The sequence below is a fragment of the Branchiostoma lanceolatum genome, chromosome 17, assembly GCF_035083965.1.
Source record: "Branchiostoma lanceolatum isolate klBraLanc5 chromosome 17, klBraLanc5.hap2, whole genome shotgun sequence".
Classification (NCBI taxonomy): domain Eukaryota; kingdom Metazoa; phylum Chordata; class Leptocardii; order Amphioxiformes; family Branchiostomatidae; genus Branchiostoma; species Branchiostoma lanceolatum.
In genome coordinates, this window is record NC_089738.1 from 14310507 (window position 1) to 14335921 (window position 25415).

At 42.7% G+C, this 25415-nt stretch overlaps 2 protein-coding genes across 5 annotated transcripts; both read left to right on the top strand.

The window, feature by feature from the left end:
• The first annotated feature begins 204 nt into the window (after window positions 1-204).
• LOC136422623 (uncharacterized) lies at window positions 205-15642 on the top strand. 4 transcript variants are annotated; one of them, XM_066410444.1, is made up of 22 exons: window positions 205-406; window positions 1339-1397; window positions 1629-1901; window positions 2141-2428; window positions 2835-2955; window positions 3412-3558; window positions 3966-4203; window positions 4842-5002; window positions 5308-5426; window positions 5946-6095; window positions 6320-6433; window positions 6627-6740; window positions 6989-7102; window positions 7501-7614; window positions 7873-7986; window positions 8488-8613; window positions 8792-8905; window positions 9111-9224; window positions 11935-12048; window positions 12291-12410; window positions 13266-13370; window positions 13807-15642. In XM_066410444.1, exons 1-22 carry the CDS (start codon window positions 330-332, stop codon window positions 14802-14804), a joined length of 3894 nt encoding a protein of 1297 aa, XP_066266541.1. In that variant the 5' UTR covers window positions 205-329; the 3' UTR covers window positions 14805-15642. The 4 variants fall into 4 exon arrangements, with proteins under 4 accessions (XP_066266541.1, XP_066266542.1, XP_066266544.1 ...); XM_066410445.1 differs by having other exon boundaries at window positions 5949-6095; XM_066410447.1 differs by lacking the exons at window positions 11935-12048; window positions 12291-12410; window positions 13266-13370; window positions 13807-15642 and adding exons at window positions 9491-9604; window positions 10057-10860 and having other exon boundaries at window positions 206-406.
• A 1206-nt stretch (window positions 15643-16848) lies between these two features.
• LOC136422632 (chymotrypsin B-like) lies at window positions 16849-23322 on the top strand. Its single transcript, XM_066410460.1, has 10 exons — window positions 16849-16959; window positions 17434-17552; window positions 17972-18062; window positions 18244-18343; window positions 18878-18972; window positions 19329-19509; window positions 20293-20403; window positions 20938-21092; window positions 21588-21724; window positions 22419-23322. The coding sequence occupies exons 1-10, from the start codon at window positions 16914-16916 to the stop codon at window positions 22593-22595; spliced, it is 1212 nt and encodes a 403-aa protein (XP_066266557.1). The 5' UTR covers window positions 16849-16913; the 3' UTR covers window positions 22596-23322.
• Window positions 23323-25415: the final 2093 nt, after the last annotated feature.

Below are 25415 nucleotides of genomic sequence, written 5' to 3' on the forward strand. Positions count from 1 at the left end.
TTTACTGGAGAGAGCGAAGGCTGGTCTACGTGAATGAAAGCACGTTTAGACATCGTGTGCGTTGAAGTGATCTTGATAAATGTACAGGGAATGTCAACTTGAAGTGAGGTTCTAGGGAACTTCCGGTACCTTTCCCGTGGTTCCTGTTACTACCTTTCCCCCTTGACGTCAAATCAGCCACCACTTCCGGGGGCTTTCCAACTAACTGGACGTCTGACAAGACTGCGACCGCACATTGGGTTGGATTTCTTTCCGCCGACCAAGACGGACGCTGTGGTACGGAGCTGTGGTAAAGAACTCTTCTGTTTTGGGTCCCGCTTAAAGGTACCATGGATTTGAGTCTCCTTCCAAGAGTTTTTGTCCTCTTCATAACAACACTAGCCTTCTTCAGGGCAGGATTTGCAAGGTACGTGCAACGTTTATGGCATCTAGAAATGCCGAAGTCAGCATTTTGTATATACAAGTTCAATATGAAAGTTTTTCGACTTATGGGATAGAATGCTTATGTCACCTTTAACTCACTTGCTGATGTGCAAAATCACCAACTAGCAATAGCGTATAGTGGATAGGATCACGAGCTTCAGCCCTGAATATTAACTGGTCCGTCCCCTAGCTCAAAGGTTACCTCAGTCCATGTTTGAACAGTGCAATGCACCACTAACAACGTTTATCTATTTAGCGGTCTGACTGAAGCTAGGTGTGTTAACGTTTTCAGGCAAACACCGATCATACGAGCGATAAATTCGTTGTCAATGTGCACTACGCACATGTTTAAGTCGTACGTACAACTCGGACAACTCAGAAGATGGCCTTTAGATCTAGCCAAGGAGGTTAAAATATTTCATTTATCTAGCCAATGGTTAGCCAAAAACAGCTTTTTCTTCCGAAAACCATGGCCTTTTCTATGTCTTAACAGTGACATCTTCCTGGCATGCAGTTGCTATAGGCCTAGGCCCGCAGTTATATCGCCCCTTGTACGTGCAAGTACTGTAGTGACCTAGTCTGTCTGTGGACATCTGGAAAGTAACAGAGCTCAACCTAAACATGTGTTTGGGTATTCTGAGTACCTTACTTGTCACAAGTCCAAACCACTTTGCAACAGCTTGGAAAAATCTCAACCGCCAGTGCTTGTTTTGAGGTTTTGCGCGTGTTTAAGGCCATCTTTGAAAGTTGAAGGACGGTTTGTAGCTGTGCTTGACGCTGCCAACAGTATGCTTTTCATTTCAACCCAAATGAGTCACAAATAACTCAACTAGCGAATGCACCCTTGTGCACCAACAGGTTGCTAGAGCCTAGACGAATACTTTTCACTCACTGACTGTTTTTTTTAATCCACAGTAATGTCCGTTTGAGTGACAAACGAGAACAGTACAGACTGAGGAGGGATACTGATGAGCGTAAGTATATCCATACTAGAATCATGGAAATGTTACATTGTGTTATCTTTGTCACCTGAGAATTCATTTATCATTTGGATTGGGTGAAAAGGACGTGGGAAGAAGCCGAACTACCATGTAGAATAACAAATGAATGAATGAATGAATGAACAAATGTGTGAATGATGTTATACAATGGTAATATTCCATTGTTATGAAATAAATGTTCTTATTGTTGTTGTTATTTTTCAGTGTTGTCGTTCAAGGAAAGACCGTCCAATAAGACGGTACTTCCTGGCGACACTGTTCTGGTTGGGTGTTCCGCACAAAATGGCGACATCTCTCGGCAAAAGTGGTACAAGGAAGGCAAACTCCTGGCGCCGCCATTTTCTGGCTCTGTTTTTGTTCTGCTAAACCACAACCTCCTGGTCGTTGGGATCGAAGAAAACGAGGGAAAATACACGTGTCTGTTGGAGAGGGGAGAGGAGACAATCTCCGCCGATATCTGGATCACTTTAAAAACAGGTTTGTGTCATCGTGTTGTTTAGTTTCTTACTATACGTTTGGGACCGCATTTATAACACATGCAGCAGCGACATCTATAGCTGCAGTGCGAGGTAGAACCAGTCAGTATCGCATCGAGGAAGGTGGCAGACGGTTGGCGTTCAGCTTGTTAAGATATGAAAAGTGCAAAAGTTGATATCCATGATAACTTGTGCGAACGATCTTAGAGGTTCATTATTTGTCCTTTATCTTCCCTGTAGAGATCTCCTTTTTGGACAAACCCAGCGACGCGACCGTGCAGTTTGGGGAAAGCCACATCTTCCCTTGTTCGGCAGAGGGCGCTGTTGACATCTCCTGGACCAAAGACGGACAGCCCTCCGACACGTTCATCGACGGCGACCGGGTCCTGCAGCATCGGGGCGACCTGGTGTTCACCGCCGTAAGCCTCACCGACAGTGGCCGGTACACCTGCACGGCAAGGACTACGGAGGGGGACAGGAGCATTCAGGCGCAGGCTGTCTTGAAAGTGGAGATCGATGTTGACAACGGTTAGTTTTTTCCATGGCTGTCAAATAATTGCGATTCGTAGTTGGATAAGACATTACCGGGCGTATTGCTGCCGATGGTGTCATTTAGATCTCGCGGACTCGTCGATCGATCGATTTTCCTGCATGCAGTTTGACAAGAGCTTTAAGAATATGCCTTCATAACCCTTGTCCACTGATTTTGTTATAAACAAACGTCGAGACAGAAGTTCTCGTAAGGAAGAAACGAGAATCTCAGTCCAACTCTCCCTCTATGGCCTCTTTCACTGTTGACCTGAGACAACTGAGTCAATGACAGAATGATCCTGTCAGCAGTGCAAACTTTTCCACTGCTGACAGGATCATCCTGTTAAAAGCCATTTCCTTCTCGGTGTCGTAAAATATGTGCTATCGGCCCAATCAATTCCAGTTTGCGGCCGGCCGTTCCATCCCCACGGTCCAGACGGATTTGTAGTGGGCGGGACTGAGGTGGACCGCGGGGCGTTCCCGTGGCAGGCCATGCTCTGGGACATCCGACCCGCCAGGAACAGGTTTGTCTGTGTCTACTGTATACAATAGATAAAACGATTAAACAGATGCATTAGCGGTAGAGAACACTTAGGCACAAAAACAGAAGTATGAAGACTTATATTATACCAGAAATATAAGTATGCCGGATGGTACTTGAAACATCTGTATCACTCTGTAACTCTTTAGATTTGTCCAGTGGCTTAGATCAAATTAAAATGTCATTATGAATACGTTATCATCATCGTAGCCACCTTCTCTCAATATGTGGCTGATACAAGCATCCAAAATTTCATAGTTTTTGGTAACGCCTCATCCCCGGAGTTTATCAGAACCTTATTGGTTTCGAATATGTACGGCAAACGTTTTTAGTCTTCCCAAGCTTAATTTTCCACATCATCTTTACTTAACAGCTTTGTGCGACATGAAAATGTTGAGCCTCACGCGTTTTCTGCGCCAAACGTTTACCATACTATTAGGTTCTTCTGTTCTGGGAGCCTGTTAAACGGTCGGTGGGTCATCACGGCTGCGCACTGCATCCGGGAGTCAGGAGTCAGGAAAGACGACTTTATCGTCCGACTCGGGAGGCACACAACAGCGAGGGGCGTGTTCGAACAGACTGAAAGGTAGGAAGGTATTTTCACTTTTGATAGCTAGAGATAAATCAGACCCTCTACTCATGAGGCAAAGCGTCGTACTTTTCAATAAAGCTGATGGTGCGATGCGACTTCGCCAGGGCTCACGTCCGAACCCCTACTCGTAACGTTTGTTCATGGTTCAAAAACAAACTTTAAGGAAAACACTGCTTGCGAAACTAAAATTTTAATGCACTAATCCATGCATAATCTAACTAAACATGGTTAACTTCAAGTCTTTTTACATATGTTTCATTTCCAATGCACGGTTAAATTGCATGTTCATGCAATTGCAAGAATCATGCTCTTCTCTATGATATTGCATTTCTACTTAACAGCTATCTTGCTTTAAAGTTATTCACATTTTTGAGTGGTGTAATTAATCTCATTTCATGCAGTTCCCACATAGTGGAAGAAATGATAATCCATCCTGACTTCAACGGCGACACGTACGAGTCGGACATCGCCCTGTTGAAGCTCTCCGGACCGGAAGTGACGTTTACAGAATACGTTCTTCCCATCTGCCTCCCGGAAGTCCTGGATGCCAGGAAACTCGTGCGCTCGGGACAGATCGGGACTGTGACTGGCTGGGGAGCCGTGGAAGAGGGAGGACCTTATTCAACTACTCTTATGAAGGTCTACATGTCTTTGTCCATTTCTGTTGAATTCTCTAGACTTGATGATGTGTACAGGTTACTTCCTTATATTCACCAAAACTTGCGAGTACTTTGATTATGTTGTTCACCATGTAGTGTCTAGTGACACATCATGAGGCCAGCATTTTTCCTTGCTGTTTCAGAAACTTGTATATTAGAATGGGACGGGGTCAATGTGATAGACAAAAAGGATAACTAAACAGATGCACCCGTTGGATTAAGGGGGCTGTATGGATCAGAAAATATACTCCAGTAATGAAGCGTGAGGAGGGGGATATAAACTCAGTAGCGTTTGGGACCGCATTCTTCACATTGCAGAAGCGACACCTAGCTGCAGTGCGAAGTAGAACCATTTTAGTATTGCCCTGAGAAAAGTGACAGGCAGTCATCAAAACGTCGACTAGGCAATAACTCATTATAGTTGCAATGTAGCTTGAAAGAGTAACAGTGCTTGGGAAGGGACATAAAGCTATAATCAGTTACAGGAAATTTCTTCGGTGCACTGGATAAGTACACAGCTTTTCCCCTTCTCGTTACTACCAGTGGGATCCGAGAACAGCTTGTCAGTAAGCCAATGGAGATACATTTGATATACTCATCAGTTCATCCCTTTTTCAGGTGAGCCTACCGCTGGTGTCCCTAGGGAGGTGCCGCCGGGCACACCCTCAGTTCGCAGACGACATCAGTAAGAACATGTTCTGCGCAGGTCGCACATCGGGAGGCAGGGACGCGTGCGAGGGGGACAGCGGGGGACCCTTCGCCACCTACGACAACGGAAGGTAGTTAAGAATGATGAAGATCTAAACAAGAAAGAAAACCAAAAATACACAAAGTGAATTAGATTTCTGTTCTATGGTACTCAAGAGTTATGTCTTCTGCTTTTCCCTCGGTGGAGCTCTAAAAAGTTGAGGCGACGTCTAAGGCTATGATATAGTGCAATATGGTTTCGCCACGGCTCGCCTTTATATCTTCTTAGCTTTGTTAACAAACACAACTTTAACCAATCCGAATGGCCGACGCGACCTACGTCACAGTCAAGTGAGCGCAAACACCCCATATATGGAGTTTTCTGACTTAACTCCAGATGGAAGCTGCTGGGCCTTGTCAGCTGGGGCGACGGCTGCGCACTGCAGGGGAAGTACGGAGTCTACACACGTGTCCACCGCTTCAGGGAATGGATAGTAGGGTACGTGGAGAAACCAGGTAAAACAGCGTTCATGGTCATGTGCAACCACTGCACGAAATGGCCTCGTATCCCGGCGTATACGTACTCCGGAAATATTCCATATCCCGGTGCGGATTTAGCGTATCCGTTAGTCCGTTCCATTTCGTTCCATTTCGCACTTTCGGGGGACCGCTTATGGGCATAGTTGCAGTTCATAAAAATCAAGAGTACAAACTGTATATGGAAAACCTCTGATTGTATGTTATATCTATGTTTACAAGATGTCTTCGCGGTTGTTGTGGTGAATTGGTCGAGTCGCTTCACAGCTGCAACCAATGGTTTTGAAGTTGTTTTAAGAATTGCGTAACAAAGTCAATGATGAAGGTTACAATATGATGTTTCATATACTTAGTGTTTCGAATGTATTCTTTGCAGTTCAGATACTAAAAGGCTACTTTGACTTTGTGATAACTATAGCTATTTGATCAGTAATTTTATCAACATTCTTTTTGGGAAAGACTCTCATTCCAAAATATGGGCGCTTCTTTCATTTTCAGCAGATCCAGGAGACGATGATGTCAACAACACGATCCCGTGTAACAGCGCCCCCTGTGAGAACAATGCGCGGTGCATCCTAGCCGAGGACAGAGAGGATGGATACTACTGTAATTGTCCCTCTGGATTCAAGGGAAGATTCTGTGAAACGGGTAAGTATGAATTGAGCACGTATTACACCCTAACAACGACCTATGGTCATGAGGCCAAAGACAACGCACAGCCAATACAGAGGGCAGATGGAAAGAAGATACTGATCTGAACGAATGGTAACGATGTATCATCGTTCATGTGGACAAAGTGGCGTATGCAACATTGTTAATAAGTTAGGTAATAGAAAAATTATGCATTAACTTCAGTGTTCTGTTTTCTTCAGATATCAACGAATGTGGCAGCAACCTATGTCAAAATGGCGGACGGTGCACAGACAGAGTGAACGGCTACAGCTGCGTATGTCAACCTGGTTATACGGGAGAGAATTGTCAAACAGGTAGGCTGATAGTGAGTCACGTCGTTTTAACGTCGCAACGCTAAAGTGCTGACGATAAGAAAATACATTAAAACGAAGGATCGAAATTAACATAGTTTCAGTTGTGGTCAAAAGCTTGCGAGTTGCATGATGAGATGGTTAGATGACAGAAAAAATAAAAAGTTAAAATCATCATTGCTTTTCTTTTCTTCAGATATCGACGAATGTGGCAGCAACCCCTGTCAACATGGCAGGCGGTGTGCCGACAGAGTCAACGGCTACATCTGTCATTGTCAACCTGGGTACACCGGAGTGAACTGTCAAACAGGTATGTAGCAACACATCAACAGACCTCCATTCTTAATTTGTGACGGGTGCGTTAACAAGCTACAGTTGCTAGAGCCCTTGGGTTCGCTTCATCCAATTGATAAAAGGTAGATAAAAGGTAGACTAAACTGTAGGGAGATCTCCAACTTTTAGTGATCAGAACGACATCTCTGGTTGGCCACGGGCTCAGATACAAAAATTGAGACGTACAGAATATCTAAACAATTATTCGTATTCTTCTGCGATTAGATATCAACGAATGTGACAGCAACCCGTGTCAGCACGGCGGACGGTGTACTGACAGAGAGAACGGCTATAGCTGCGTCTGTCGACCTGGTTATGCAGGACACAATTGTCAAACGGGTATGTAGTAGGGAATATCAAGTATTTACATGAGCGGACGTTTCGATTACTTCTGTCATTTTCATCAGGGCAATACATCAGGACAGGCAGTCATCTAAACGTCGGCTCATGTAAATACTTGGTTGTGAATAAGTGAACTTTGCTATTCAGTCATTCCCCAAACTGATGAAATTATCACGGAAGTCTGTAGTAGGTTAGAGCAACTAAGCGTGTGGTCGGAACAACAATTATACAGTATAAGTTGAAAATATAGCCATACAGGCCCTCATATAGGGGTCGAAACGAGGATCAAAAACACTAGTGTCAGAGATGGTAGAAAAAAAGACAAAGTGGTTGGGTCACTTGGATCTGAACAAAATGTAAACATCAAAATTTGTTACTTTTTTTTTACTCTTCAGATGTGAACGAATGTGGCAGCAACCCCTGTCAACATGGCGGCTGGTGTATAGACAGAGTGAACGGCTACAGCTGCGATTGTCAACCTGGGTATACGGGAGAGAATTGTCAAACAGGTATGACCAGACAATACAACTCTTTCGTCCTTGAAGATGATGGACCTTAGGATACGTATAGTTAACAAAGTAAGAAGTTACGAGACCACGTCTGCTCGCTAGAGCCAATGAATATACGATAGACTGACATTTCTAGAGATCTCCAACGTTTACCGATGAGACGCGCGTCTCTGACTATCCATGGGCTTCAGGGGATCAGATACAAATAGGGATGGATACAAAAAATCTGAACTACTACTCGTGTTCTTCTGTGCTCAGATGTGAACGAATGTGCCAGCGGCCCCTGTAAACATGGCGGACGGTGTATAGACAGAGTGAACGGGTACACTTGCGATTGTCCTTCTGGTTATACTGGACACAATTGTCAAACAGGTATGTGACAGTAATGTGTTTGAAACACAATTAGTCCTAGATCGTTGTAACCAGTAAAAACGATTTAAGGTGGTTTAGGCCATAATGACTGATGATGCAGTCTGAGAGTAAAAAGTGGCCTGATAGACATTTGTAGTGTTTCTATCAGGAGTCTTGATAATGTATGTTTCTCTGGCGGGGGAGGGGGCGGGCTAGGGGCGGGCAGCCATATGTTTCGATACCCCTATGTCCCTACACCCCTATGCTCTCATGCCACGCCCCTATAGCTATACTCCCACGACCCAACATACCGACACCGGTGCACCCCTATGTTAAGGTTAAAGTTAGCTAGGGGGTGTCGGAACGCAGGGCTGTTGGAACCTAGGGGTGTAATTATGACCATTTTTAGCTTTGTAGATTGACTATCTTATTTTGTCGTCTTCTATGCATTCCATCGCAAGGCACTGGCAATTGATTTAAAGACGATAGTTCACAGATACTATTTCTGTTCTACTGCTTCAGATATGCACAAATGTAGCAGCAACCCCTGTCAACATGGCGGACGGTGCGCAGACAGAGTCTTCGGCTCTATTTACAGCTACAGCTGCGTCTGTCGACCTGGTTATACAGGAGAAAATTGTCAGACAGGTATGTTGTAAGTCAGAGCAAAATACAGACAATTACACAGTAGGTCAAATTCATGGGGGCGAAACGAATATGAAAAACACTCCGTAGTCTCAACGATGGAAACAGCAATCTTAGATGTTGGATTAGTATTGGTGACTAAATTCAAAAGTCAAAATGTGTTGCGTTTCGTTCTTTTCAGATGTGAACGATTGTAGCAGCAACCCCTGTCAAAACGGCGGATGGTGTGCGGACAGAGTGAACGGCTACAACTGTGATTGTCAACCTGGGTATACGGGAGAGCATTGTCAAACAGGTATGTTGTACTAGCGTTTGTTATCTGTACATTGATTGTGAGTCACGTCGTTTTAACGAGTGCTGACTGCTGTCAATAAAAAATGAATTAAAAGGAATGATAAAAAATAACATAGTTTCAGCTGTAGTCAAAACGCTTGCAAGTTGCATGATGTTAGTCAACAGAAGAAAATTAATGGTCAAAATCATTGTTCTGTTTTCTTTAGATATCAACGAATGTAGCAGCAACCCCTGCCAACATGGCGGACGGTGCGCAGACAGAGAGAACGGCTACAGCTGCGATTGTCAACCTGGTTATGCAGGACACAATTGTCAAATAGGTATGTAGCAATGCGATCTATTTTTCTGTCAGAAAAAAAAGGCTGCAGCTACGTGAGCCCAATTTTAGTATGTATTCATAGTAGATGTGTTTGCGGATTGATGATTGGTCCAAACTTTTTGACAGTTTGTACATGTAAGTGTTTCGCGAAGGCACACAAATGGAGACGAATATGTAAGTCTTACCAGCGGTTTTGTCAAGAAAGTTTGCAATTGGTGGTCAGATCCAAGATGGAGGTGTACAGGAAATGTGTTCTCCTATGCTCAGATACTAACGAATGTGGCAGTAACCCTTGTCAGCATGGCGGACGGTGTACAGACAGACACAATGGCTATAGTTGCGATTGTCCTTCTGGTTTTACAGGAAACAATTGTCAAAAAGGTATGTAACATTAAGATATTTTGGAGGCTATATAGTACATTTTAGAACATCGTGACCAATCAGGGCAATGTTAAGGTGGACTAGGCTCTAAGTACTCGTCATCGGCACAACTGAGTAAAAGCAGTTAGTGTTGTAATCAATCTGTCAAAACGACTATACTTGATAATGGCCACGGGCGTTGGGAGTCTTGATAATCGATGTTCTATGAAGGTTTGTTTCATTCTTTCTGTCCTCTTCCATGCATATTGTATTCGACCTGGCGGTATACCAAAATATACATGGAGGCGTATGTTAAAGATGTAAACGACTTTTCTACTGTTCTGCTCTCTTGTAGCAGCGACCGTTTTAACTGAGGGCAAACAGCTTGCGAGTTGCATGGTAGGGTTGTAAAGGAACAGAAAAATTAAAAGTTAAATCTTCTACTATGCATATTCTATTTCTATTTTCTTCAGACATCTACGAATGCGTCAGAAATTGTCGAGCTGGGAAGTGTTCAAGAAGGTTCGAAGGCCACGACTGTTGGATAATACAGACGATGATATGTCAATCTCAGTGCATGAAGTCATAGAGCATGCGTAAAGATCTCCTTTTGACACTCTTTAAGATTCTTTCCGTAATTTGTACGGGTGCATAAGTATCATATGTGCTTTACCTTTGCACTATCTTTACGTCGTTTTCTGAAGAGTACGTAGTGGCACTCAAGTCCTAAAAAGTACACTATCTTTAGGCTCTGTAAATTTCTGCTAATTGTGCGATATACGTTATTTTAAAGTTTCCGTAAAGAGTCATTAATGGCAATCATTAAAACTTCGTAAAGCTTCAATAACACCGATATTCAGACTACATCTAAGCTCAATAAAGATATCTTGAATAGTGCTGTTACCATTACGTGTTCGAATAGGATTCTTTGAGGTAAAATGTCTAAGTATGTTTTGTGCAACATGTACATGTAAGTTTATGGTACCTTAAAATTTACTCGTCATGTATGGTGCCGGTGAATAAACTGCGTTTTTTCAACGGACTGCTCTATCTCGACGTGTTCCGCTTAATGTACTGGTCTAGTCAAGTAAGCCATGATTTAGCTCCGGCTTCTTGGTCTTGAGCTCATGAGGTGACGCACTCGCTCTACGCTCCTGTAGGGTATCTTGAATTCTGCATTCCTTCCTTCATCCATACAGACGTCTTTAGACCCGAAGTTATCTACAAAATCATAACCTTTAGCACACGGCGAGACTCATGGGAGCAATTCTTCAATTCAATTCTTTATTCAAAATACCGCAACTTACAGACAAAACAAACATGCCTGAATGGCGATGGTATTCACATGGCCTCAGTCGGTCAGACACTATATATTCACAATAAAATAGAAAACACCTAACGTTATATACAATATATCATTATGTACATCCAAACGTTATTGCACATTAGTTGCTACTGATTGTTGTACAAACTGATTGCCTTATGCAGAAAAGAGTCCTGTAATCTTTTGGTTCTTGCTGGGGGGATGGAGATGTTGTGTTTATTCCTGAGTGACCGTCCAATGGCTGCAGTTCTACAGGGGGGACGAGATCGTGTAAGGGGTGGTCATCTTGGAGCATTTGTTTGAAGAGTTTGACAGCGGCATCCTCGCGCCTAGACTTGAGGGTGGATAGTTCAGGCACATCACGCCGGCCTGCTCGGCTGATGATGCGAAGAGCTCGCCGTTGGACTCGCTCCCGTTGGCGTTCCTGTTCCTTGCTGCACCCAACAAGGAGGACATGCCCGTATTCAAGCACTGGGCGCACAAGGGACAGGTAAACTAGGACTAAGTCCGAAACGCTGGTCCCTTGCTTGGACAGAAGCCTCAGGTAGTGCAGTCTGCGTGACGCTTTTGTCACAGTAGAGGTGACTTGTTCTTGGAGTGTAAGGTTTTTGTCAAGAATGAAACCAAGACCTTTTGCAGAGTCTACCCACAGTACGCATACACCCCCAAGGGTTAGCCTCGGTGGGCTGGGAACAGATCTGCAGGGACAGATTTGTAGCAGTTGACTTTTCTTCCCGTTCAGCAAAAGTTTCATAGGGGCATATCAGTCAAAAGAGCCGATGGACTGGTCTATGGAAGCCCTGGGTACAATTTGTCTCTTACCATCTAGGTTAGCAAAACCACCGCTACTTCTTGACATGACTCGCACGACGCGGGATCGAGTGACCCATCCAATCTGTCCAGGGCAACAATCAGTAGTCGCCCAGGTACCCATTACTGCTGGCTTAGCTCACGGCGTTCGTCATTTGGCAGTAACAACTACACCTATAATTGATATCGATGACTATTTTCTTTGTCTTTGCTTCAGATATTAACGAATGTGCGAGCAGCCCTTGTGCTAACGGAGGAGTCTGTCGGGATGGAGTAAACGGTTATTCCTGCGAGTGTCCTGACGGGTACACCGGGCGTCACTGCGAATCAGGTAAACTAGTATAGATGAATAAACACAGAATTAGATAGACGTGTTGTTATATGAACTTGTTTGCACACGTATTACTACTAAAGGCAGCGTTGGGAAAAGTACACAGTTTTGAGTTTGTACAGAGTTTGATACTGTCACGCTATTGTTGACTTGCTGACTTATAATCATAGATAAGAATACTGTCCGAAAAAAATTAAACACAGGATAGTATTCTGTACATTGTGTTATCTCTTCCTTGCTAGCTGCCTCATCCTGTTCTGTTGGCCAGTTTCGCTGCGACAACGGGAAATGTATAAGCGAGGCCTGGCAGTGTGACGGGGACAACGACTGTGGCGATTCCAGTGATGAACCCGATAGCTGCCGTAAGTTCACTCTCGCGATAATGTTATCATAACTTTACTTTTTAGATGTTTCGCCTCCAAAAAATAGGGAGTCTGTGGCTCAACAGCACCAACAGTGGTGTTTTAGTGTGATATAGCTAAAGCACTCGAGACAGGATGTTTTAGTGGAATATGCTTTCAGCACAAGGGACAGGGATGGTGCTTTCGGTGTGATATAGCTATAGCACTCGAGACAGGGGTGATATTTTCAGTGTGATATACCTACAGCATCATGGACAGGGATGGTATTCGTAAAGTGAATACCTTAAGCACCAGGGACAGGGATTGTGTTATAGTGGAATTTACCTTCAGCACCAGAGACAGGGGTAGTTTTAAGTATGATATATTTTCAGCACCAGGGACAGATATTTCCAGCGTGAAATATATTAAGAACCAAGGACAGGGATGGTGTTTTAGTGTGATATTATCTTCAGCACCAGAGACACTGATGGTGTTTTCTGTGTGAAATATCTTCAGCACCTGGGTCAAGGAGGATGGTATTTAAGTGTGATACACCTTCAGCACTAGGGACATGGATATGCCATATACCTTTAGCGCCAGGAACGGGGGTATATTTTCAGTGTGATATGCTTTCAGAATCAGGGCAAGGGATACTGCTGTTGTTGCGATTTACCTTCGGCACCAGGGACATGATTGGTGCTTTCAGTGATATACATGCACTATTATACTTTTAAAGAATATACTGGTTTGGTGTTTAATGACATCTAGCCAGCTTGTGCGTGTCTGGAGAACGAAAGTGTCACCGCCGCCTTTCTTTATTGTAGCATCTGAAAACAGCAGTACAGTAGATTGTGTAAGTGTAACTTTTCATTGCAGCTGCGTCCGAAACGACGACTACGGAGGCTCCTGAGCCCGAGGAGCAAACAACATGGGATCGTCGCCGTCGCAAACGTCACCTGCCGGTTCAGGAGCTAACTGCAGGTTAGTATAATCAAAGGAATTTACTTTGAAAACTGGTGTAATCGTAAAGAGCAAGGGTGTCTTGTATAAAGGTCCACACACAGAATATCCTCTTTAACATTTTAAGGCAAATCAGCCAGGATATTATTACATAACCTGATGATATCATGTTCTTAAAATTCATCAACCATATCCTAAACTGTCCTTCTGCCAAGAACGTGCCTTTTTGCTGGTACTAAGCAGTGTTCGCAATCTATCAGTACTTTTGCCAATCGAAAGTTCAATGCTAAAATCAAAACAGAAAAGCCTCTGTCTGATATTTGAACAGTTTAGAGACCCAAATACGTAGTTTATTGATTGCTTGGTTGATCGATTGAAAGCATCGCAACTGATCTTTGAGCAGGCTATCTTATCACAAGGAGTGTGAATAAAAAAATATTGATTGCTCTTTTCACAGAACAAAAACTCAGAATTGACGAAGCAACTCGTACAGCAGAGAGAGCTGCACAGCGTGGTGACGTCAAAACCGCCAAACAGTCTTACAAAGAGGCGGCGAACCTGGCGCCTAAGAATGCAGACATCCTTACAAAATATGGCCGCTTCCTAGAGTCACTTGGAAGGCTGGAGGAGGCGGACGAGAAATATGCCCGTGCTCTTTTGTACGCTCCGAACACGACATCGGCGATCCAGGGTCGACACAGGCTGCTACCTCTCCTGGATAAACGGTATCGCTCTCTTCAGTTTGACATAAGCCACAAGAACGATTTGGTCGTTCAAGAAATACACAAATATACAAATGCAAGCACCAGCAAGGTGTCAAAAATGCTGTTGAACTGCTTCTATCGTTCGTTTCTATTCAGTGATTATTCGGTAGAGACAAAAAGGGGAGACGATGAAAAATTGGGTATAATGGAAGCGATTGATTATATCAATTCAACTTTGGGACACGACAAACCATTGCCTGACGTCAAAGAAATCCATAAGCGGTTGCTTATGAAGAGCAATCCACAGTGGGCAGGGCGCGTGCGCAATGTGACTGTTTTTGTTGGGCCTACCCACAATCCACCGGGACCTGACGACGTCGTTTCCAAGATGGCGGAGTTCGAAACGTGGCTGACGTCAAACAAAACGCGTGACATGCATCCGATAGAGAGGGCTACGTCCGCCCACCATAAACTTGTACATATCCATCCCTTCAGAGATGGGAACGGAAGAACGGCACGGATGTTACTCAACGCACTATTACTGAAATCCGGATTCGTTCCGACGATGTTTTCTAAAAATGACAGGAGGCAGTACATGGCCCATCTCATGATGTCGGACGACATGGGGCGTGTACACGGCAGGGCCTTCGCGCGACACGTGACGAACATTGTTAACCGCTCCCTGGACAGTATCATTGAGAGTATTCGCGACGATAAGTTTCCGGCATGGTTGCAGGAGTGTAGTTTGTAATTATGTAAATGTACATTTCTTATTTCGATAGATAGTTAGCATCCACTGTATTCTGAGTCTTACAACGCAACGTATACCTTCCGATCAAGTGTAAGCTGATGTACTTTTCAAAGCGATTTTACAGAGCATATAATATGGAATATATATCTTGTCACCTTGGGACTAACATTGAGTGAAAAATTAGCTACAATTCATTTTATGGCTATTCAATGACAAAAATTGCATCGGAATTGTATCTATGATAACACGTGTGGCAAGGAATGAAAACCTTCACCTCCGATGAAATGGTATATAGACTTAAGACATGCTGGCTTCCACGTAACAAAGCAGTTTATAGAACACTTGACAAGCTGTCAGTCTCTCACGGCCAAGAGACGCCAACATTTTGTCAACGATTAAATTGTGTGGTAAACTTGAGACGTGAACAAGGTCGTATGGCTGCTTGGACTCAAGTAGTTTACACACTGTTGAAGTTTTATTTGGTGTCATAACGGTTCATTCTATCAGTGCAATAAGTATCACTATATGCACAACATAGTTTTGTACCAAACTTTGATAGGACTTTCAAAATTGTCTAAAGGTGGCAAACGTATATGTGGTGTGCCAGCGAGTTTTGTAGTGCGAGTGTGAATAATACAAAAGGATATATCGTCAGCCCTTGCGTCCTTGCTCAATGTGTTGGTATAAAAGTCGGACTCACTGTTATATTGGATATTGGTCCAATTTACGAAACTTCCCGTTCCGTTGTGCGTCATGTACAATCTGTTCCTTTCTCATGTTTATTGCCCACTTGAGATTAACAAGACACTTGATACTATTAAAGGGAAGAGTATATGTATCCTTGTAGTATGTGGACTTTTGAAAATGTGTGAGTCATATTTTTGATATCGACTTTTAAACATGCTTTTTGCAGATTTTTGGTTCCCTGAGGAATGATCCTTGACTGTTCATTTTGAATATGTTAATTGTAATATATATGAACATCTTGTCGATATTGTCTGCGAATAAGATAGCAAATAAAGACGACTAGAAGCACACGTGCTATCCTTGGCAGCACTCTACTGTCCTGTCTGTATTACGATAAAGAACCCAACACACTTATAAAGAAGACAAAGTTTAACCCTGTTATTTGCCAAATGTGGCCATTTGCAGGCTTATTCCTTTCCCGCTACTCCATAACCAATTGATTCCATTTGGTGTTAGCGCGACGAAAATGCACACTGCACCGTGACAGAGTTTATTGACCTTTCTGACAGAACGCCATTTCCAGGCTGTTCGGTTCCCATGTTGAAAGGCACTAGAGAAATTCAGTGACTTTGTTAACAGTATAATTACACCAAATCTCAACGTTATGGAAATTTTGAAACAATACACTTCATGTTTAGGATCCGCAAAAGCACTTGTAGCACAAGTGCTGGCTGTATAATTATTATATAGCATACACTTGCACACAAGCTATGATATTACATCCAATTTTAGATATTTATGGCAGTTGATGGCTCTTAATACAAGTACCTTCGTACAAGAGACGCACGTCATAAATGCACAATTGACGTCATTGGAGCTACTTTTTCCTCTCGGAAATCCAGTTGTTGCAAACGTATGAGTTTTCAATGATTGAAAATATATTTCTGGTAATCAACTAAAGATGTAAAAAAAAGGAAGATTCTAAGCAGACAAGGAATGTCTGAAAAGAAGTTAAGATATGAACGTTGTATAAAGCTGTTTACCCTCAATATCTCACCTTTCCCACCCTAGATTTATGAATGTGAGACTTATCCATATACGTGAATCCCTCCACTGGTTTAATGGTGTTTTTATTCTTGAAATAATGGAACAAGTTTAGTGTTGAAATTGTTATGTCGCAATATTTAGCCCACGAAAAAGGAAATTACTCCGGATCCTCTCAAGAGATGATTGGGTCCAATTTCATCAGTCTTAAGAGCTGTGGACAATTAAATCAGACCACAATAACAACAGGTAATATCATTTTATTGTCCTGGTGGTCTATATAATGCCGGACAGTCGTCGACGTCTCCATGCCATTTTGGCGAAAGCAACGACTGCAAACTTGCCAGCTCTTGAGTGCCGACATCAGAGTTTGAGACAATGTTGCAGGTTTTGCTGATCATCGCAGGAGCTGCAAGCGCCATAGGTAGGAATTTAAATTTGAGACATTTTGATATTTTTCTTGGAAATCTGACAACTATCCAATGGCTGATGTTTTGTACATGTTTCCTTCCTTTATCAGTCTTTTGTAGTCGTCTTTTTTAGCATTTGCCCTGTTTTCAGTCAGTAGTTGGCCTTTCCTTACTTTTTTATTCACACTATAATTTCACTAATGTTATATATTCAATAATCAAATATTTTGATGGCATTCTTGGGATAGCCGTGTATTTGTCTTCAACTGTCTTGTAATGAAAAAAACGGCCATCTTAGATCCGTGTCGACTATGTCGGTGGTCGGTTCGTCACAGCCTGCTTGAAAATTCTACGACATCAATTAAATGAATTTAACCTCGCCGTAAGTCAGAAGCAACTCGTTACACGTAGTTACAAGACCAACACATGTACCCACGATATCGAAGAAGAGTTTTGACATGTGTGTTTCATTTGATTTTTCCCGACAGCGCAAACATGTGACACAGTGTCCGGGTCCAGTGGGACGGTCTCGTCCCCAAACTACCCCCAGCACTACCCTAACAACGCCCGCTGTAACTACGTCCTGTCTCCCGGGACCGGACAACAGGTAACTTTATCTACCTAACTTCCCAGTTGGTAACAAAAGATCTTAGTTCTAAATAGATTATATACCGGAGAACGTGAAAATACAGGTGTGGCAAAATTGTGCAATTGATTAGCAGTTACAGCGAACCAGCTTCTGGGCCCAGGAGTCGAGGAAATGCAATATTTACGACGGGACATCGAGCCTTACTGAACTGTTCACTGCTATTGTTAAAATGAGCTACATGGGCAACTTCCCTGCACATACAACTTGTAATGTTACATATTGCAAATAGGTTCATTGTGACCATGGGAAGGTTTGTTTTACTAAAACGTTTCGACCACGTATACATTGGGCGCAGTGATGCAATGGTTTTCCTTTTGCTTTCCTCGTCTCTTTCCCGTTTCTAGTTGCGGAGAGTTTTTTGTGTTCGTTTCCTGTAGGTTGCGATGGAGTTCACGGACTTTGCTCTTGAAAATCACTACCAGTGCGCATATGACGCCTTGGAGATCTTCGATGGAGGCATTTCCTTGGGTACGTTCAACTGTGATTTAAGATGGAAACATCGGCCCTTCCATTCTATAAACGGCATCATCAAATGATATATCTATCTAGCTTTGAAGCCAGGAAATATGAAATATGTGTTAAATCTATTCTCCGATTTCACAGCCCGATTGTCCCAGATTTTATATTTTATATTTGATTTTTTTTTCAGGAAAGTTTTGTGGCACCAACACCCCCGGCCCCATCTCGAGTAGGAACGAAATCATCGTAGTCTTCTCCAGCGACTACAGCGTTACGGCTAAGGGATTCAGGTACTCACACACCTTTTATAACACGCGTGGTAGTTATAAAATGAACATGGCGAAATATGGGGTTTTGTTGAGTGGACATTTGCAATTCATTGATCCCAATTTTCCAATGGTGTGATAAATTACATGCCTGTTAGCAAGTTTGAAAATGCTGTACATGAATACTAGACAAGCAGTTGTCGAATATATAAATGTATATCTATGCATGTATGTATGTATTGTTTGTGTGTGTGTGTCTATGTGTGTGTCTGTGTCTGTGTGTGTGTCTGTGTGTATGTGTATGTGTGTGTGTCTGTCTGTGTGTGTGTGAATGAATGAATGAAATGAATGAATAAATGAATGAATGAATGAATGGAAACTTTATTAACGTGTCTTGCGCTTTTATGCGCGCGCGTGTGTGTGTGTGGACAACATTGACATTAATCTAAAAAACATCATTGAAAACAAACAAAAAAGACTTGCTGCCATTCACAGCTTTAGTCACAAAATTATTGTGCTTGTTCGAATCAAAGCAAATTTCCTTTGCCAAATCTACAGCTTTGACTACGAGATAACGGAAGGCGGTGGATCGGGCGGTACCACTACCACTGCCGCCACCACCAGAACCACCACCACCACGTCAACGGGACAAGGTTCGTACTAGCTCAGTGACAGGGACTTTTTATACTACTGTGGGTCTTAAACTTGGTAGACACTTAATGTTTTTTATCTTTTGCAAATTTAAGCTTTATAGCCGAATACTTGTTTACAACCATGTATGCTTATGACAGAAAGGAAAGAGAACCATGCACTTTTTAAAAATCTTTAACGAAGTTTGTATTTGGGAATTCCGACCTTCTTTAAATTTGTTTCTATGATAATCACAGCAGTCCTTAAAAATTAACATAAAAATGGTACTTTTAACAATGAATTAGGTACTGACTGTGACTGACAGGCATCTTTGTCCCATTTCCATCATTTTCAAAATAACGGCAGATCATTTTCCCAGGATCCTGTGGTGTTCCTGACGTCACACCCTTCAGCACGTCGCGTATCGTCGGCGGAGAGACTGCGCGTGCGCACAGCTGGCCATGGCAGATCACGATGCAGTCTTCATCCGGGTCCCACGTGTGCGGGGGCTCACTGATCAACGAGAACTGGGTGCTCACCGCCCACCACTGCAACCCGCTGTAAGTTCGTTTGGGATACTGAAATGCATTTAAGTTCACGTGGTTTTGATTTCGCGCTGGGGGGGAATTGAGTGCCTGATACATGTCGAACCTTTGTTCATAGTTTTTTAACGTTTGCTCCTGTCAAATGATTTTGACATCTTCTACCTGTCATTCTAGATGCTTATTGTATTTTTTTAAAGCACAGTCAATAATGTAACAATACAATATCATAATTTAACGTCTGTTGCCACCTTGCAGTCATAAATTGAATAACATAGAACATAACACTAGGTGGGTAAAATCACAATGATGCGCCTATAGCTATATGAAACGCTTAATTCCAAAATGATTGAAATTGATTTCATAAATAGTACTTATATAGGACTCTAGGACTAAGGATGGCCAACTGTGATGATTGAATAAGTTGAAACTCCACATGTTTAGTAGAAATATCACTTGAAACAGGATTTACCAACCTGCTGTGTTCTTCACGTTCTTTTTGTTTGATTTTCAAACAAAAAAATACAGATATGCATGACACAGGTGCAGTATTCAAGAACCTAATTATTTAACACAAAATATGAAACATCTGTCCAAAACTTTTTAACAGTGACAAAATCATACAAGTTACGAAATATGCACTCTTTATGTGTGCTTTTTAAAAAAACTCAGGTGAGCTGGCAATACAGGCGTAGTGGTGCCGCACTCAAGTTTACAAACTTATATCTACGCCACCACTATACATATATACTCAGGACATAAAAATGAACAAATAAGAAAACAAAACTATATATTTTTCAGTCCTAACTACCACAAGATCGTGCTGGGAGAACACTCCAGGAGCAGCAACTCTGAGGACATTCAGACCATCGAGTTAGAGGCCACGATCTGCCACAGCCAGTACAACTCGGGGTACGAGAGTCAACTTGTTTTACTAACGCTACCACCTCCATTTTATTTCTGTATGCTTACCTCTTTCCTTTTTCAGTAAACAGGTTGCAATCATATGTACCAAAAAGGTTATTTTTCAGGAGCGTCTGTCTGTGTGCGAACATGATAACTCGAGAATGCTTGGACGGATTGTCTTGATATTTGGTATGTTCGAAGGTTTTGATAAGATGTTGAGCTCCCTAGCAACTTTCAAAGATACTGTAGCGGAACTTCCGGTTTTGATACCTCGTGTTCTGGACATGCTATGGTCATGATTTTCTATTTTGCATGGCCAGTTTTTCATTTCATGTTTTGAGTTCATTTCTTTCATTCCTAAGTCATCAAATATCATCATCGCTTTCACATGTATACATTTTATCAAGTCCTTGTGACTTTTTCATGAAACGTTCAAATAGAACAATAGACAGTGGGCTGATTGACCTCACTTGCGTAGAATGTATCTCAAAAATAGCGAGTTTTTCATCAGCATTTCTTTCCTCTTTTCTATTCCAACAGGACTCAGTTCAATAACGACATCTGCCTGATAAAGCTGGCGACCCCCGCGGTCCTGGGCGAGCACGTGAAGCCGGTGTGTCTGGCGGAGTCGTCTGACGAGTTCACCTCCTCCATGACCTGCTACACCACGGGGTGGGGGCGGGACGATACTGACAGTAAGTCATCCATTCTTCAGACAAACAATATCCATAGCCACTTCATAATATACCAGTTTATAAAATGCTACCAGTGGCTACATTGTGCAACTTTGAGTCTTTTTTAAGTGTTCTGCGTGTAGATTTGCGAGTTGTAACATCCCCTCAATAAGAGTCGATGCATCTCGATGTCTTGGGTTGTTCTTGGCACCTCCGTTTGAGTCAGTTTGCCCCCGTTGAGCAAATCAACTTTGACGTCTACCCTATCCTAAATCATTGCGTGAATATTATATGTTGTATATCAATTTTTAAAATCTTTTGCACGTCATCAAGTATAGCCTGAGTACTAGCCTCCGTAGTGACCGCTGGCTCAAAAAAATTCGCTTGGTTAGCAAGCGAATTTTTTTGAGCCAGCGGTCACTACGGAGGCTGGTACTCAGGCTACATCAAGTAAGCATATAGTGACATATATATGAAGCGATACGAATATAAAGTTATTGTGTGTTCTATTTCCAGGCTCGGCCTCGGCAGACACCCTTCAGCAGACGCAGCTGCCCGTGATGACCAATGACGCATGCGCCAACTACTGGGGAAGCTCCACCCTGACTGACAGCATGATCTGCGCAGGCGCGGAGGGCTCCGTCTCTTGCCAGGTCAGACACCCAGTGGCATTACGGAGAAAAATTACCCGCGACGTTAAACGACTCTAGTCTTTATTTCATGATTATCTGTTGTTTTTATGACTTTTATTTGAGCATCACTCGTGCAGCTGATTTTAGAGCTTTACATCTGACCCACTCCTGTTCATCGCTAATGTCTTGAAGTAAGATCGGATGTACTTTAACAGTTCATTCCGTTGAAAGCTATTAGATGAATGAAGCTTTTGTGTTCTTTGGGCATTTTACCCATCTATGCATGCATGTTTGAAGACAATTAAATGTCTACAACTGGATAATATGCAGATATAACTTCATCCGGGAGTTCCGAGATACATCCGTCGCTCTTCGGCATCACTAGAATGATACTATGCATGCACGTATTTAAAGCCCCTGTCACACTTGTGCGTATATACAAGTCCGCATGAGTTCCACATTAACATGTTTTTGGTTCAGGTTAAGTTTGCAGCAGAAGAAGTGATTTCTTAGGTTCGATCACTAGGCTGAACAACAGTGAGTCAAAGTAGAAAACAACTTTCTCCCCGCAAACTTTACTCAGACCAAACAAAATGTTAATGCGCAACTCACGCGCACTTGAATATACGCACAAGTGTGACAAGGCCCTAAAACGGCCACAGATAAGTTATTAACTATCTGTAACTTACAACTTGATACCCCCTCCTCCTCACAGGGAGACAGCGGCGGCCCCCTGGTGTGTCAGAAGGAGGCGAACGGTCCGTGGAACCTGGTGGGGGTCGTGAGCTGGGGTTCCACCAACTGCCTCACCAACTACCCGGCCGTGTACGCGCGCGTCACCGAGCTGCGCACCTGGATCGACGAGTCCATCGACGGGTACACCGGGCCATAGGGTGAACCGTGTAGTCTCCGACAGAACCCTCAAAGGGCTTACAAATAGTACAAATTGGCAAAGATATGGAGTATGATTTGAAAAGGGGGCAGTCAGCGGGTACATCGGGCCTTAGGGCGTACCGGGTAGTCTCCGACAGACCCCTCAAAAGGCTTACAAATAGTACAAATTTGAAAAGATATGGAGTATGATTTGAAAAGTAGGCAGTCGGAGGCTACACCGGTCTCTAGGGTGTACCCACGTACCGGGTAGTCTCCAACCAGACACCTCGAAAAGCTTACAAATTGTACAAATTGGTAAAGATATGGAGTATGATTTGAAAATGGGGCAGTCGGAGGCCACACCGGTCTCTAGGGTGTACCCACGTACCGGGTAGTCTCCATCGGACACATCAAAAGGCTTACAAATAGTAAAAATTGGCAAAGATATGGAGTATGATTTGAAAACGGGGCAGTCGACGAAAGAAAGTCTAGATGGCCTTTAGATAAGTAAAGATAACTGGGCATTGTCTGGCCGTCTATGTCTCCTCTTCCGAATTACCTACCGTATCTAATAATAAAACAATCTCATAACGGTGCGTTTTGGTTTCCCAAAAGGTCTGATCTGGAGACTGTGTGTCCGGCATTATTTTCGACTAAAGTCGACAGTAAAGCTAAATGCTTACACCACGCCAGCGGACACATATCTGCAATATGCTTATGAAATAAAATTTGCTTTGTAAAGGCAACATTTGTCTCTTTCCTTTTTCATCTACAGATGAGATGAGTTATAGCTAGCCCATCATTGCGACAAATGTTATGAAATAGATCTAGTTATAGCACACAGAAAATGGTATGATAAACAAACTCTTTATTATTGTTTTTTATCCGGAGGTACGTCATCTCGTTATAGAAGATGGTGTGGCATAAATTAAGCACATCGATCGGCTACCCTGGCGCCTAAGGTTATATTGCACCGTTAGATACTGTATACATGTAGCAAGTGATCCACACACACACCTTACATGGAGCTTTTTTTTTAAGGCAAACCTATCCTATCTTAGGTTGAATAATTTTTTTTCGTATGCGTTTAAACACGCCCATCTCAACCTATATATTCAAAGATCACCAAAAGAAGAGTAGTTTTAGAACCCATGTTTTAGATTTGTATCAAAAATTCTGTCGTTATTTACACTTAATAACCATTTATAATATGCCTCTACTTATCCCTATAGGACATGAATCGAATGAAGATAAGAAAATTAGTATTCAAACATGAATTTATTCATAATCACACTAAAGACGTCACAATTAGACTCAGCAAGTTTTATTCTGATTTTATAACATTTCTAAATTTGAATATCAATCAGCCCTTCTATATATACACTGAACAGTGTATAACATTGATACATGTGTTTCACCTTTCCTAAAAACCATTCTTACGCACATTCACATTAAGGGAAACAACAACAAAGCCTGACTTTACAAAGTATATATTCGCACCTCTATAGCCATTGAGAAGTAATATTGCACCTCTATAGCCATTGAGAAGTAATATTCATAAAGGTTATGAATTAGTCTGCCACTCAGAATGTGTTTACAGTGTTCAAAGCAGCTCGTGACGCAGGCTCGACATTTCCTGAATGACTGATACGGGAGGGTTATAATCAATCTGGATTCTGCGCAAATTTGTAACACGCTCCGTCGGCTACACAAAGTGGTTGTTTTGAGGATATTACATGAGTCCCGGTGTCAAGCCAAATTTCTGCTCCTGCCAAATATCTGCCCTGACACTGCTTGGAGGTTCCCACTATACCGGTGGAGGATAAGCCTTACCCTAATTCCACCCCGTGGAGCAAACATCTGAGGGAGCAGAAATTTACCTCCACACAGTTCACACTGTTCCTACAGTTGTTATACGGTTTTCGCTCCCGCATTCGACCTGCGACCTAGTCATGGTCTTGGCGGGAACTGATGCTTCTTCTCCTAAGCTCTGTCCCAGGGAATGTCACGGACTCATGGTCAGGAATGTCGTCTGCGTTGGACAAAACAGAGTCTAAGTCTGACACTTCTCCGTTTCGACGTTGTGTGTCGCTTTGCTGTTCTTCAGCATCTTCTGTCTTAGGAAATGTCACATAGGTATGATAAGAGTCGTCCTCTACGTTGGACACAACAGTGTCTAAGTCTGACAATTGTCCGTTTTGACTTTCTGTCTTTGGAAACGTTACATAGGTATGATCAGAGCTGTCCTCTGCGCTGGACACAACAGTGTCTAAGTCTGACAATTGTCCGTTTTGACATTCTGTCTCAGGAAATGTTACATAGGTATGATCATAGTTATCTTCTGCGTTTGACACAACAGTGTCTAAGTCTGACAATTGTCCGTTCTGACATTCTGTCTCAGGGAATGTCACATAGGTATGATCAGAGTTGTCGTCTGCGTTTGACACAACAGTGTCTAAGTCTGACAATTGTCCGTTTTGACTTTCTGTCTCAGGAAATGTTACATAGGTATGATCATAGTTATCTTCTGCGTTAGACACAGCAGTGTCCAAGTCTGACACTTGTCCGTTTTGACATTCTGTCTTTGGAAACATTACATAGATATGATCAGAGTCGTCCTTTGCTTTTGACACAACAGTGTCCAAGTCTGACAATTGTCCGTTTTGGTAGTCTGTCTGAGGAAACGTTACATAGATATGATCAGAGTTGTCGTCTGCGTTTGACACAACAGTGTCTAAGTCTGACAATTGTCCGTTTTGGTAGTCTGTCTGAGGCAATGTTACATAGGTATGATCAGAGTTGTCGTCTGCATTGGACACAACAGTGTCTAAGTCTGACA